The sequence below is a fragment of the Paroedura picta genome, chromosome 13, assembly GCF_049243985.1.
Source record: "Paroedura picta isolate Pp20150507F chromosome 13, Ppicta_v3.0, whole genome shotgun sequence".
NCBI lineage: Eukaryota > Metazoa > Chordata > Lepidosauria > Squamata > Gekkonidae > Paroedura > Paroedura picta.
In genome coordinates, this window is record NC_135381.1 from 46,644,830 (window position 1) to 46,660,661 (window position 15,832).

General features: G+C 46.0%; 1 protein-coding gene across 2 annotated transcripts; it reads right to left on the reverse strand.

The window, feature by feature from the left end:
- Positions 1 to 5,670: 5,670 nt before the first annotated feature.
- Positions 5,671 to 14,689, reverse strand: LOC143822832 (voltage-gated potassium channel KCNC1-like). Of its 2 annotated transcripts, none has more exons than XM_077308464.1 (3): positions 14,397 to 14,529; positions 9,537 to 10,046; positions 5,671 to 7,963 (listed from the first exon to the last, which is right to left on the reverse strand). In XM_077308464.1, the coding sequence occupies exons 1-3, from the start codon at positions 14,445 to 14,447 to the stop codon at positions 7,181 to 7,183; spliced, it is 1,344 nt and encodes a 447-aa protein (XP_077164579.1). In that variant the 5' UTR covers positions 14,448 to 14,529; the 3' UTR covers positions 5,671 to 7,180. The 2 variants fall into 2 exon arrangements, with proteins under 2 accessions (XP_077164579.1, XP_077164580.1); XM_077308465.1 differs by lacking the exon at positions 14,397 to 14,529 and adding an exon at positions 14,542 to 14,689 and having other exon boundaries at positions 5,675 to 7,963.
- Positions 14,690 to 15,832: the final 1,143 nt, after the last annotated feature.

Below are 15,832 nucleotides of genomic sequence, written 5' to 3' on the forward strand. Positions count from 1 at the left end.
CTTACTGCCTTAATTAATGGAAAGGCAATTGCAGTATTTTAGGTAGAAACTTTTAATGGACTTCCTGCATGGTGCAAATAAAAATGAAATGTTGACATGTGGTTTTGAGGACTTGGGGTGGGATATGAAGACAGGAAAACATACTTTAGACTTTTGTTATATTAGCATAGTGTAATATAACAATTTGATTTATCATAGATAATATCAGAAGCCTCTATTTTTTCTCCTATTTCTTGTCTATTTGTAAACTTTATTTTTTGGGTCTGTGTTGTATCTTTAAGAAATCTCCTAATAAAGGTTTTATTAAAAGAAGCAAAGAGAGAGAGGGGACAGGCTTCAGGTCAATCCACCTGTTGTTGTTGTTGTTGTTATTTAGATTTTTATTTTCTGCCACTTGTGGCAGGTGACAAATAGTCCCCCAATAAATCCCCATTAAAGTCTGCAAAGCAGGACATAAAAAATTGCAACATTTGGGTAGGAAGGTTTTCACAGAGTAGCTCAAGAGTGGCATCAGCTGGCTGCAGAGGTGGTGAGCTTCCCTTTACTGGGCCACACAGCAAGGGTCCTTGCGCTGCAGGGGAGGCGCTGCTGAAATTGTGTTTTTAAAACATCTGCATAATCAGATCAGGTCTACACACTGGACAATCATGAGCCCTGCTGAGCAGAACCCCTACCTGATTCCTCAAATAACTTTGTGGGTGCAAGGAAAAGTATTGGTGGGTTTAGGATTATGCAATTATTATGGATTATTTTTTAATTTTATTATATTTATATACCACCCTCCCTTTTGGCTCACAATGATTTACATTGTGAACTTTCATAAAACAATACGATACGATAAACATCTTGATTTAAACACATCTTTAACAATGAGAACTTGTATCGAATAAAGCCATTTATAGCATTCAGCAATCAGCTGCTCAGGTTTTTGTGCACTATGATTCTCTTCTTTTCTTCTGTTAGTGCAGCAGATGGTGGGAAGTGCCTCTGGGCTTTGTTCACTGGTCTTGACTGAAAGCTGGTGGAAGAGCTCCCTTGTGAAGACCCTGCAGAATTGTTTTACCTACGGCAGGGCCCTGATGTCATCTGGGAGCTCATTCCACCAGGTGGGGGCCAAGACGGAGAAAGCCCTGGCCCTGGTTGAGGCCAGGAATCACCAAGCTGTTAGTATTGACAGAGCATCATGCTCTTTGGGGGGCATAGGTAGAGAGCAATGACTGTGTGTTAGAAGAAGAGTAGGTTTTATAACCCACTTTTCTCTACCCGAAGGAGTGTCAGAGAAGCTTACAATTGCCTTCCCTTCCTCTCCCCACAACAGACAGAGGTAGGTGCGCCTGAGAGACCAGCACTATTAGGGCTGTGATTAGTCCAAGGTCACCCAGCTGGCTACATATGGGGGAGTGGGGAATTAAACCTGGCTCGCTACTCTATCTGCCACTCTTAGAAAAGAAGTGAAGAACCTCCCAAAGGTGACAGCACTTGGAGCACTAATCAGATGGGCAAATGGGTTTCTACCTCCTTCTGCTGAGGACTATTTTCTCACGTGTTTGCGAAGAATACATAACTCCCCTCTCTAGTCATGCAGTTGGGATGCTGGCTCTCCTCCCTCCTTTCCGTGTGGCAGTTCATTAATAAAGCTTGCTGGTTCTTAATTAGTTTGTGTGATTCCTGCTGTGTACTCACTCTGTGGAAATTACATCTTGCCGCTTCAGGTGTAAAGCTTGTCAGGCATTCGGTCCTGTCTGACTTGTCAATGCCATGGCCCAGCTGTCGCCGTGATCCCAGATGCCACAGCCGCGGTGTCCATCTTGATTGCCTCTCACCACCACATTCCTGGTCAGCCTGGTTTCCTTTTACCACCGATCAGTCCCAGCATAATTGCTTTCTCCAATGAGTTGGATCGCATGAGATGGCCAAAGGAAGGGAGCTGGAGTTTCGTGATTTTGCTTTCTGCGCTGTAGTGTTTCCTTGTTTGAAACTTTTGCTGCCCATGGAACCCACAGGAGCCTGTGGCTTCGACCATAAGCCTGGTGGAACAGCCCCATCTTGCAGACCCTCCAGGACTGATTTAGGTCCTGCAGGGCCCTGGTCTCCCCAGGGCTGGGGCCAGGGCTGAAAAGGATGCTGTTTTAATCTGCTCAGCCAATCAGAAGCCCTGCCAGGCAAAAGCCCCATCCAGCCCCACCCACTCCCTGAGCACCAAGAAAGGTGATGGAGGGCGCTGGGGCACCCACAGGCATCACACTGTGGACCCCACTGTAGATTCAAGGTTGATATCCCTCCTAAATTTTCCCTGCCACACCCCCTCCCAAATCCAGCTCGGTAGTCTTGGGCCAGTCACAGTTGCCTGAAAGCTGTTCTCACAGAGCTCTCTCGGCAGTTCTCTCAGAATTCTCTCAGCTCACAGCTATAGGCTGAAGCAGCTAATTTTTACTCCTATTTCTCTTATTGCCTGTTAGTTGTGATGCATAATTACAGCATGTGTCCATGTGCCCATGTGGACACGCACACTATGCCAGGCTTTTAATCCCCTTGGATTAAATTATGCCTCTCTGTCTCCCTTCCCCCTTTCTTTGCCCCTCCATAGTATTTTAATCAGAGGAAACAGATATGCCAAGGAAGTGGGGCCGGTGGGGAGGGCCACAGCACAGGTCCCCCCAAGCTGTCCGTAGAAACACTTGACAATTTCCTGTTATTGTAGCCTAAAACGTACTGTGACATCATTGCAGGGCCTCCTTGAATCACTCAGGAGGAGGGAAAGTCTGCCTTCCCAGCCTGCCCCTTCAGCTAAATCGGGGGAATTTCCAACCCTACATGGCAGTCCGCGGAGCTCGGCAAGTCCCCTCACTGAACCCAACGCGATGCTGCCAGGGCTGAGATTTCACAAGCAGGAAAAATGGCTGTTAATTTTTCTCATAGGAGACCACTGAGCCACACAAAATATTATACACAGAGGATTTGCCTTCACTTTGTCTGTAGTCCATATGAAGAAATACCGTGCAGAAACACACCCAAAGCAAACAAAACCAAAAGGGACAGAAAAAGTGAAACCAAAAGGCAAAAAGTTGTGTCTTCTTTAAATTTATTAATATAACACCATATAATATCACCAGGACAGGTACAGGATATCACCTAGGCAACCGCTCTTTAGTAAAGGAGTCACTTCTTCAATTGAAGATCCTGTACCTGTAATACTGGTGATATTATATGATGTTATATTAAGACCACAATCGCCACCACTGAAGAAGCAATAGAAAGCGGGACTGAATACCTGGGACCCCGTTCTGGTTGCAAAATTATTCAGGATTGCATTTAATAAATTTAAAGAGCTTTGTGCCTTTTGGTTTCACTTTTTCTGTCCCCACCTTCTGCCCATGCAAAATACTGGAAGAGAACAGCTGCAATGAGAGGTGGGATTTGAATACAGGAGGAGTTGGAGGGAAGGAGGGACTAGAAGCCCCCCCTCTGCCCTTCACATAGGAAATCCTGGGCTGCTGGGGATTGAACCGGGGTTTTGTGTATACAAAGCACAGGCTCTTTCACTGAGCCACAGCTACTCCTCACTCCAGGCCATTCCCTTCAAAGACCACCCTCCACAGGCCCCCAAATCTCCAGGAATTGCCCAGCCTGGAGCTGGCAACCCTGTACCACACACAGCCCCTCAGAGCAGCAATGCGGAGTTATAGAATCATGGAGTTGGAGGGGACCTAGAGGGTCATCTAGTCCAACGTCCTGTACAGTGCAGGAACTCACACCTCAGCCAGCCCAGCTGCAGAATCATGCTCTGGAGGAAGCGGAGGGTGGAACCTTGTTCCCTGCTTGGGAATTCAGTCCATTGGCTTCTCCACTGTCTAGAGAAAAGCCCCATTTGCCCTGCTGCTGCAGGTTTCAAGACTGGTTGGATTTATTTGGATGGGAGGGTGCTGGATTTTCCACGACCTAGTTAAAAATGCCAAAAAGCCTAATCAGGTCCCAGGGATGAGCAGTCAAACACAAAGACACTCAGGCTAACCAGGACTGAATGGGGCCTGGCCAAGGCCTGGCAGGAGAGGGGGTTTTGGTCCTGTCTCTCTCTGCTTGGGAGGGAGTCCCCTGACGTTTGCATTGCATGAGGCTTCCCTGAAATATGTGTGGGAGCTGCTCTGCTGCCGCACTTCTCTTTCTGGTCCTGCCTTCATCTTCCCCTCCCTTGTCTCTCCTGCGCAGTCTGCAGTCTCCCTCTGCTGGAAACAAAAGAGAAATGTTCACACACCATCTGGAAACATCCCAAACTCACCACACCCAATCAGCAGGCTCCTGAGCTTGACTGAGAGCTTCCCGTAACTTGCAGAAACAAGAGAAGGAAGTTGGAAGTTTGTTGCAGTCTGTGTGGCCCTTTCAGAGGCTCCTTTCAAACTAATTGGCTCAGACTCTGACTGGTCTCTGTCCACCGTCCACAAGCTGATGAAGAACAAAGCAGGAGGCTGCCCATGGCAGAATCTGCACGGGGCTTTTTATGCACCCTCAGTCGGAATAAATCCCCCCCCCCCGTCTACACTGAATTTGATTCCCATTTTGATTTTGGGCGCTTTAAATTTTCCCTCTGCAGTATGCCTGATTGAGCTGCAGTGACCCTACCTTTCCCATGATATCCAGGAGTGGAGATAACTTGGTATAATTGATCAAGCTGCTGAGGTAGAGAAGCAGTCTGTCCCTGATTGGCTGGGCTCCAGTTCAAAGACTTCCTGGTTCCCAGTTGCAAAACTTTCCTCCCAAGATTTATTTTGCCCTCCTTTTGGAATCTGTTTTCAAATGACTGTGCTCCAGGTGAGTGTGCTCCAGAATCCCTCACTTCTCTCAGCAGAGATTTGCCTCGTTCTCTGAGAGGCTGCTGCTGGCTTCCCCCCTGCCTCCTGCTCATTAAGGAAAGAAAGAAAGAGACAAGCAGCCTCCTGCTGCACTTGGCTTCTCCACTGGCAGTCAAAAGAGAAGGAAAAAAGCCGCCTGGACATCACCTCCCCCCTCTGTCCTCCCCCCTCTGAGCTTCCCCAATCAAGTGCAAAACACTTTCTGTTTCAATAAGGGGGAAAGCAATGAGGAAGACCTGGGTTCAAATTGATTTGAATTTAGTAGGATCGACAATGAAAAAAACAGAGTAAGTGCAGAATCAGCCCAGGTCAGGTGAAGCTGCTGCTGACTTAGGGAAACCCTTCATGGGGTTTTCAAGGCAAGAGACATTTGGAGCACGTTTGCCATGGCCTGCCCCTGTGCCACCCCCCTGGTATTCTCTAGAAGTACCCTCCCAAGTGCCAGTCAGGGCCAGCCCTGCTTAGCTTCTGAGATCTGACTTGCCTAGGCTATCCGGGTCAGGTATGAATAAGCAGGATTCCTGTTAAAACAACCACCCCTGTGATGCATCCCTCTGTTTTGGAAAGGAACGAGTAAAGGTCCCAGGTCTAACACTGAGGAACTGGGACTATTTGCAAAATCCATTCGAATAGTTCCTCTCTTAGGACTGAACTGGCTGGGGGAGGGGCACCATCCTTTGCCTCTAAGTTGAGATCAAGGGGAGAGGTTGTAACTCACATCACCCGTTTTGTAACCCCAGATCAAAGTCACGGGTGAGGCAGGAGCCTGAGTGCAGGGAGCTTAGGATACCAGTTTAGGATGCCCACTGACCTTAGGATGCCCACTGAGCTGGCATCCTAGGGCTTCCCAGACGCTGTTGTGGCCCCACAGGAGGATGCAATTTGGGGGTGTCCCCAGGCAGCCGTAGGTGGAAGGGCCACAATCCATCAAGTCTCTCTTTTGGAATTCAAAGAAGACAACTGCGAAATGTTTCAATAACAGCCACACTTAACAAGGACATTGTGTGCAAATGGAGCGCAGCTCAATCAAAGACCAGGCAGAAAAGCACATGATGAGTCTTTAATACAGAATGGCCATTGTGATATAAAGGCTTCGGCCATCCATGTAAAATGGTGGCATTCTTTCAGAGCGCTGCCTTTTTCCTCATGGGTCTTTCTGTTTCTGTGCAGCAACAGGAATGTGAAGTTGCAGAGGTCTCCACGTGACCTTCCTTTGGTTCAGCCTTTCTCAACAGGCTGGGTCCCAAAACTCACAGATCCCATGTTCTGTGGTGTTGCCATCTTGTGAAACCCTGGATTCAAGTCACAGGTCCTCGTGGATCTTTATTATTTTACAGGGAGTCCAACAAAATGCACTGCAAGACGACATCTCCAGAAGGCACTATAAGAAACAAGAATCCAGCATCTCCTGGCACCGGCATCCCTTTGAAAAAATCGTAAAAGTCCCCATGGATCCACTGGATTTTGGCCTGGAAGGTTCTGGAATGCAAACATCTAGAGCCGTGATTTTTACAAATATGAATTCATAACAATCCATTTAAAATCATCTAGCTCTGATGCTTGCCCCACCCACCAAGCTGAATTGGGTTGTTTCCAAGGCTTCAGAAAAGAAACAGTTTGCAGAATAATGCAGCCTAGACTCCACCCCCCCCCCCACAACCCAATCATAAAACACCTTCTGCCGTGGCATCAGACCTGCTTCAAGACTCTCATAGCGAGAGCCAAGCCTTTGGTTGAGGCTGTTAAGTGAAGAGTCACCCAACTCCAGGCTGCCAGAGAGCGCCACAGAGCACTCAAAAACGAGGGCCTTTTGCAATAGGTCTTCTCAGCCATGCAAAATGCAGCCTGATCTGTTTACTTAACCAGGAGAACCGAGGTGGTCATCCTGACCCCTAATATTCGTTGGAGGAACTTTTCGCGCTTTCTGGCTTTTCACATGTCTGCTTGAAATGCTCTTTTATAGGAACTGCGATGTCCGCTATTTTTTTAATGAGACTTATTCATTTATACACATATGCATCTATTCATAGATCTATTCATGGATGCATAGGGCTTTTTTTACTGCAAGCCCTCCTGCAATACAATACCCAGTTTTGTGGATATCCCGGCAAGCACTTTAAAATGGAGGATGTAGCTGCAGGTTTGCAGATGTAACGCTAGATGTTTATGACATTATACAAAATGCAAAAAATATGGTGTTTGCAAACAGTAGGACTCTCACTTTTTAAATTGGGTGTGGAATAGTCCCTATTTTTTTCCCCAACAAAAGAAAGAATTTACCCCCAAAATTGTTTTGAAAATTTTATCTGGAATGATTCTGCACTGTGGTCCTCTCAGCTGCTCCTCTTGTTGCTTTTCATCTTCTCCTTTGTTATGGCAGCGGCATAATAGCCCTGGAACTTGCAAAAAAAGATTGGGAGAGGAACAATGATGGTCAAAATGCCACAGATTGCTGTGCAGCAGGCGATGGCTTTGCCAAAGGGAGTGACGGCATACATGTCTCCGTAGCCAACCGTGGTCAGGGTGATCGCAGCCCAATAGAAAGAAGAGACCATTCCATCAAAATATGAGTCGGGTTCAAAGAGCTCTGCGTGGTAGCAGAGGGCACCAAAGAAAAGGACTTCAAAGGTAAAAACCATCAGGAGAATGAAGACCTCCTTCAAGAGGGACCGGAAGGCAAAGGGCAGAATTCGGAGCATCAGGGGGGTCTCCAGGAGCCGGAAGACCTTCAAGAGTTTGACGATGTAGAGCACCCGGAGCAGGCCCAGCCAAGATAAGAGGCTTAGCATATTCGCGACATGTCCAATGAATAAGAGTTCAATGAAAACGGGAAACAGAGAAAGGAAATCTGTAATATTCAGAGGGTTCATAAGGAATTTCTTTTTGTCTGGGCAGAATGTGAGTCGTGTAGAAAACTCAAATGTGAACCAGAGGATGCAGAACAACTCTACATAGAACAGGGTGAAAGATTCTCTGAATGACTCTTTCAGAGTAACGTGGAATATGCCATAGATTTGTGTATCATTAAAATGGACGTACTCTAAGTAGGTTGTTGGTTCCATGAAATAGAGGATGAGGATGCCCATATTGAACAGCAGGGAAATTATCATCAAGCACTGCAAAGAGATGGGAAAACCCATTAGAAGAGCAAGCATCAAATAATGTTAGCCCCTTGCTAACGTTCTAGGAGAACTGCTCTGTGAGAACAACTCTCAGTAAATTGTGACTAGCTTAAAGTCACCAGCGGGCTGTATGTGGAAGAGTAGGGAGTCAAACCTCATTCCCCAGAGTAAAGTCTGCCACTCTTTAACCACTACACCCCACTGACCAGAATCTGAACCAAAAAACAGCAGATCTAGCAATCTTTATAATTGACTCAGTCTTTTCAAACATCTTGGAGAGAGGAATTTGGCTCCCCCTCCTCCCTCAATCATAAGCTGGCTCCTGGACAAATGGAAAGCATCACCTGCTTTAAGCCAATGTGGAGATTGTAGGATCAATGTAATAGGATCCCTCTTGGCTACTTCCAGCATTGAAATATCAACCCCTTCTGATTATTTATTGTTCTTTACAAGGCTGAATTTGGGGAAGGGGAATAAACAGCCAAGAAAAGTGGCTTCAGGGGGACCCATTACAAGCCGAGGGAAAGTTGCGGGAACTTGTAGACACTCAGAAAGAAATCAAGGAGTTCTAAGCTGGGGGTGATTTCAAAACCCTCTCTAGCACTGCATTACTATTGCTAGATTTCAACGAGGACTCTGAATTAATTCATCAACCAGCCAAGGCTCTGCACTTGACCAGAACTCCCCATTTCCAAAGGAAGGGGGAATTATTCTAAAGGAGGAGAAGAAGAAGAAGGAAAAGGGGTAAAGGAGGTTTTTCATATCCTGCTTTTTGATATGGAAACACATCTACTGGTGCAGCCCAGAAATGGATATGGCTACGGACAAGACATCAGTTGTCCTGCTGCAGGGAGCACGCCATAGCCAGTCCTGCCCCCAGGAGTGTAGGGCCAGCCTTGGCAGATGGGCAGCGGAGGCGGCCCAGCAAGCGGGGCTCAGCACTGGCCCTTGACAGCTGCCACTGCACCCATTATGTAGAATGTGTTACCACATAATGGGCAAAAATCTGTTCTCATGTGTTTTTTACTACCTAAAGGAATCTCAAAGAGGCTTGCAATTGCCTCCTCACCCTCTCTCAGCAACAGGCACCTTGTGAGGCAGGTAGGACACTCTGAGAGAACTGGAACTTCCCAAGGTCACCCAGTTGGCTACTTGTGGAGTGGGGAGTCAGAGCCAGCTCTCCAGATCAGAGTCTGCTGTTATTATGAAGAGTAGAATGAAGCAGCCACTCGGTCTGCCCCATGTAACATGTTCTTAAAAGCCATGGCATAAACCAGATGAGGAGTCCCTTGTGTTGGGACAAGTTGTGTAGCGTGGGTTAGCCAGTTAACATTATGTTGTGTTGGACTTCAATGGCAAAGACCTGGCCTTTAATTCTCAAGCCAGTCATAAAACCTACTGGGTAACTATGGGACAGTCAGCCTAAACTTCCTCAAAGGTAGAAGAGCCCTTGATAAATGGCCAGACTGAATATGTCCCCACTAATGCCCTTTCTTTGACCCCTCCCCATTTCCAGGCATCTGGTGGACCTTCCCACACTAAGGGTCCATGTAGAAGCATTCCTTACCATGGCAGCTTTAGAAGAATAGGGCTTGTCAAAGAGAGCCCATATTTTGGGCTGCCACCGATCCCAGGAATGGTGGCCCCTCCTTTCCACCTGGCCCAGGAGAGCCAAGCTGTCTTCCTGGCTATCGTCACTGTCGTCCCTGAGAAGAAACTCCTCCTGGGGGCCTTCGGGGTTGCTCAGTTTCATCCAGCAGCAGGGGGCCAGCTGGGCTGGAGGAATTTCCCAGAAGGCCATCTCCTCCTCCCAGAGGGACCTGCAGACATCTGCGGCACAGTGGAGGTGCTTGGTCCTGTAGTAGTTCAACACGTCACCAAACAGCCTGGCGCTTCTGTCAAAGAAAAACTCGTTGTTGTCCGTGTCATAGTCGAACTGGGCACGGCCCTGGGGCTCCGTGAGCCGGCACAGCTTGGTCCCTGGGAAGGTTTTGAGGGTGCTGCAGTAAGTCTGATGTCTGATGCCTCCAACATTCAAGACAATTGTTTCTGTGGAGGCCTCCATCTTGCCCTTGGCCTAGCAGAAACACAAAGAACACAACTGTCAAGTTTATCTTGTCTTAATTAACACAACAGATGTGACAACTGATGTCAATCAGACCGTCTTCTTCCTGGACAGGCACTCACTGGCATGCTGGCCATTGGCACTGGCCTTCCAGACCGGACCTCTTAGCCAGGGGAGCCCAATCCCATCAGATCTCACAAGCTAGGCAGGACTGATCCTCACTAGTAGTCGGAAGGGCAACCTACAAGGATTCCCAGGGTGGCGGCATGGGGGCAGGCAATAGCAGACAACTTCTGAACATCCCTTACTGGGCTGCCAGGCACTTGAAGGATCTCTTGGCTACATGACACACATGCCATACAATAACACAAATAAGCAAACTACAGGGTTAATTGGCACATCCTTGCAGGCCGGACTACATGTATAGATCTTTCCAAGGGGCTAATTATGTCAGACATATCATTGCCAGACTTGGTGTACTAAATGGGCAAATACCTTAGACATTGCTTTACTGGAAAACTGGCCTGTGGTCTAAATGGAGGGGGATGGTGGTGATGGTTAAGAATAACAGCTCCCCACTGCTAAGCCTTTCTGTCAGAACCATACAATTAACACAATTTCCTACTTTGCAGGTTGGTTTCCATGGATTAGACTGTAGGATTCCATAAATATATCCAGAAAACCATTATTATTACAGATGGGCGATGCCTCAAAATATGGTCATTTATAATATCTAGGATAATGTTATTACTAAATATATTATTTAGTAAATAATATATACATTGTTATAATATATAACAATAAATATATTGTTGTGGAGAAGAGGGATGCCTGGAAATTTGAGGAGGGGTATAAATGTAATATATAAAGGTCAATTAACACAGGATAAAATCATGCTTCATTTTCTCAATGCAGATAAGGCATTTGATAGGTTAGAACAGCCTTTCTCACCTTTTTTAGCTCTGATAAACCCCTGAAACATTCTTCAGGCTTCGAGAAACCCCAGAAGTCATGCAATCATTCAGAATATGGTTGGTAAGCATAGCTGTGTACATCTCTAATATGTATTTATATGTGGCTGATATATAATACTCACACTATCTAAACCAAGAGAACAACTATGGAAGTTATGAATCTGATACATTTATTTGGGGCTGTTTCAAGTTATGAGGTTAATTTTGGGGAAGTTGGAATGGTTGGGTAAATATATATTTAGTGCAAAATATTGACAGTTCTAAGATTTGCTACTTTCCATGGACAGTGCATCCAATTAAATATCTAGGAATTTGGTGAAAATAAGATGGAAGAAACACTACTTAGATTTATTGCGCTTAAAAGAAGAAAGGACTTGCCACTGAGGAAAAGATAATCGAAAATGAATTTTATCCTACAAATCCTTGTAAACAGGCATCCATGCATCGCTCTTTCCACGGGCCTGATTACGTCAGACGTCTTATTGCCAAACATGATTGGCTGGATTATCACAGAATCATAGGGCTGGAAGGGGCCATAGAGGCCATCTAGCCCAACCCCCTGCTCAACGCAGGATCAGCCCTAAGCATCCTAAACATCCAAGAAAAGTGTGTATCCAACCTTTGCTTGAAGACTGCTAGTGAGGGGGAGCTCACCACCTCCTTAGGCAGCCTATTCCACTGCTGAACTACTCTGACTGTGATATCTAGCCTATATCGTTGTACTTGAAGTTTAAACCCATTAATGTGTGTCCTCTACTCTGCAGCCAATGGGAACAGCATCCTGCCCTCCTCCATTGACAACCTTTCAAATACTTAAAGAGGGCTATCATGTCCCCTCTCCTTTTCTCCTTTTCTCCTTTTCTCCAGGCTGAACATTCCCAAGTCCCTCAACCTATCTTCATAGGGCTTGGTCCCTTGGCCCCAGATCATCTTCACCGCTCTCCTCTGTACCCTTTCAATTTTATCTACGTCCTTCTTGAAGTGAGGCCTCCAGAACTGCACACAGTACTCCAGGTGTGGTCTGACCAGTGCCGTATACAATGGGACTATGACATCTTGTGATTTTGATGGGATGCCCCTGTTGATATAGCCCAAAATGGCATTCTACTTTTTTACCGCTGCATCACACTGCCTGCTCATGTTTAGTTTACAGTCCACAAGTACCCCAAGGTCTCATTCACACACAGTGTTACCTAGAAGCGTATCCCCCATCCAGTAGGCATGCTTTTCATTTTCCTGACCCAGATGCAGAACTTTACACTTATCTTTATTAAACTGCATCTTGTTCTCATTTGCCCATTTTTCCATTGTGTTCATTATATTTTTGTATAGTAGCTTAATGAGATAGTAGTGAGCTAAATGGGCAAAGGTTTTAGCCATTATTTTACTGGAGAAACAGCATGTGCTGTAAGTGGAATGTGGTGGTGGTGGTGAAGAATGGCAGACCCCTAAGGAGAGCTCCCCACTGCTGGGTCTTCCTATCAGAACCAGACACGCTCTGCTGCCCCAATTCTCCACCCTACAAGGTGGCTCTTGTGCATCCAACAGTGGGGTTCCATAAATGAAACCAGAACACCATTAGTATTGCACTGAGAAGATGCGTCAAAAGATGCCTGCCTTTTGCCTACACCCCACCTTAGCCTTGATTTTTCTATGGATAAATGTCAAAACCATATAACATCCATCAACTAATATGAAAGGACAACAAAATACTGGCAAAGCACAACCAAATGCAAAGCCATATACTATTCTTGATGTGAATTCCCACTCAGGGGGATCAACGATCCTCAGTTCAGAAGACCTTTACTGGCATACAAAACCAAAACAACATATGTTACAAAGTGTTGATTGTTCTACAATTAGGAGACCTCCTAGCCAGCTGTAGAAACTCGACAATCGGCTCAATTACTAGAGAGTTTTTGTTTGCTAGTGAGAAAATGAACTTCGCCTCATCATCACCTCCATGCTATTAGGAAGAAGTGGGTTGACGAGCTGCCCAAGCATCTCCCTCAGAAAACAGCAGAGGGGAGAGCATTAAACCTTACAGACCAAAATGCCTGCCACAGCTGGGGGTCTGTTAAGCTTGGCAAAAGTCCCAAACTCAAAGGAGAACATGATCCTTGGGCTGTATCACTGAGATTTGTGTATCAATGAACCATTTCAGGGATTCTCCATACAGCTGTGGCATTCGAACTGGGAGCTTTGGGGTGGGAAGAAGACGGGAAGAGGAATTCTAAGGCCAGGAAGGGCTTTGTAGGGGATAGCCAGGAATTTAAATTGAGTCTGGAGACTGATGGGCAGCCAGTGCAGAATGGGAGTATTATGCAGACTCCATCTTGCTCCTCATAATTGGTGTGATGTGGCATTCTGCACTGAGTGGAGTTTCCAAATTTATTTGGAGACCAATCTGCAATGCTTTAGGGATGGTCATGTTAACTTGAAGGTCGTTTTCGGCTGAGACTGGTTCAATACATACCCCCGCTCCTTTTTGACGTTTGACATTAGCTTTTAATCAAAATTCTTTGGACTTCCCTTTGGATGTTTTTCCCAAACCATTAAGAATTCCTCAACATTTTGTTTTAATTGAAACCTGGTATTAACTTGAAGATGTATAGACGCACACAGAGAAATGTCGATCACTTAATTGATAGCCTCTCTGTTTGTGCATGTGTGTGTGTCTGTGTGCTTTTAGAAATTTCCCTCCTGTTTTTCCTGGGGAGGAAATGCTGTGTTTTCTGCAACTGAGTCAAGTGTTTATTGAAAACTAATTTTGATTAAGCATTCCCTTTGCTACCCAAAGAACATTCCTCTGATTCTGAATTCTAAGAGCAATTAGATACACCAAAGGGGTTATTGGTCACTCTTTGTTTTGCCAACTTCATAAAGTTTCTTAAAATATTAGGATTTTTTCTACCTGGGGATCACTTTCTATATTCAAAATGCACAAAAGCACTTCTGGGTAAAAAGACACATTTATTTAATTCAATATTAAACCCATCTCTCTCCTAGGCATCTCAGGACCCAATGAAGGAAGCAATAATGTTGCAACAATATCAACAATGGAATAAAACCAACATTAAAAACACATTTTAAGTATGAATGTACAAAAGACGATCAAATAGTAGAAAAGGATGTCAGATCTTAAAGTACTGACTACATGTACCAGTGGGTGAGTAAGGTAAGTATCCCAATAAAATCAGAGTCCAGGGCTCCCGCCCTGAATAAATTTTTGTTGGTCTTAAAGGTGCTCCTGGACTCTGATTTTATTGGGATATTTCAGACCAACATGGCTCCCCACCATTTGAATCTATCCTTTTGCAAATATCCCATGGAACGGTTCCCCTCCACCTCCCATTTTCTCACACAGGCCAGCTAAAACAGTGGTCACCTGTAGTATTTGCAAGCTGTTTCTGCTGTCCCACCTCCTGCCAGCCTGCATTTTCCTCTGCCTGGAAGTCCTCGTGCCTCTCTGTCACCAACAACATGGTCTCCACCAAAAATCCTACATAAAAAGCAGCCCTTTTGATCCTTACCTTCGCCCTTCAGCTGTGTGTGGCCAGAGAGGGAGAAAGAGCAAAGGACCGCAGAGAGCTGGAAGAAAACAGGATGTTTAGTGGTTCACATCCAAGTGAGGGACTGTGGAGTGCCAGAAAGCAAAGCCAGCCAATCACACAGCAAACCCATTTCGACCTCCCCCCTCCCCCCCCCACACTTAATCTTTCCAATCAACAGTGCGTCGCCCATCTCCAGGAAACAAGTCTCAAACAAGCCAATAAGCTCCATGCCAGTTGGTTCTCATCACCACCCCCGGCTCCTCAAAGGCCACTGTTGTCTCAAAGCAGACCAAGTTCAAACTTTCTTGGCTGGAGAGAATTCTTGTGCAACAGGGGAGGGCAACAACAAGCAAGGACAATTTGTTTTGTTCCTCTTTTTAAAATCTTGGTAGAGACTTCCCTGTGATATTTATTTTCTTAGAAAGATGAGGTCATCTTTGCACATGTTCAGTAATCATCAGACCCCAAAGTAATAAGAGACAGTCAACAACTCATGTTTGAAGATTCCCACAGGGGTGGTCAAACTGTGGCTCTCCAGGTGTCCATGGACTACAATTCCCATAAGCCCCTGCCAGCATATGCTGACAGGGGTCCATGGGAATTATAGGCCATGAACATCTGGTAAGCCACAATTTGGCCGCCCTTGTCCTAGAACAGAGGTCCCCAACCTGAGGCCAGTGGGCTGCATGCAGCCCCTGACCTCTTTCTGTGCAGCCCTCCCACCTGCTTGTCTGCTGCTACCCCCCTCAGGGCATTTCCCCTCCAACCCATCCTGTTCTTCCTGCCTCAGGAGACACCACCTACTGCTGCTCATCCTGTCCCTTTCTTGCAAAAAAGACCACAGCAGCATGGTTTGTTTGGGTCTCCCTGGTTCCTTCTGTCAGCCCCCTCTGGTTCTTATCCTCCTTAATTGCATTTTGGCCATTCTAGGTGCCTTGCTAGCCAGAAAAACTTAGGCACCCAGATCACTGAACTTTTTAGCTTCTCTCTCCATGAATTACCATGTTGAAGCTATGTATGTATGCAAATAAGGTAAAAGCCCTGCGTGAATGGGTTCAGGAGATGTCAGGTCTGCTTTTGCAAAAAAAAGCAGAAAAAGGGTAGTAAAAGGCCTGGTATCGTTTCAATAAAAAAGGATGCAAATTGTTTTGCATACCGAACAGTTCTAGAAGCTCCAGCTAGGCTTGTGGAAAGGCCCCCGATTCAGATCATTTCGGATTTCAATCGGCCCGATTCGGATCGATCTGAATCGGGAGCCTTCCAAATCGAT

What these genes read in the sequence shown, in the direction of transcription:
- LOC143822832 (XM_077308464.1), bottom strand. Translation starts at nt 14,447, where the DNA reads ATGCAGGCTGGCAGGAGGTGGGACAGCAGAAACAGCTTGCAAATACTA. An exon ending in ACAGCTTGCAAATACTACAG is followed by an intron (nt 10,047 to 14,396) that starts GTGACCACTGTT and finishes TGTTTCTGCTAG; the next exon opens with GCCAAGGGCAAGATGGAGGC. An exon ending in ATTCTTCTAAAGCTGCCATG is followed by an intron (nt 7,964 to 9,536) that starts GTAAGGAATGCT and finishes ATCTCTTTGCAG; the next exon opens with TGCTTGATGATAATTTCCCT.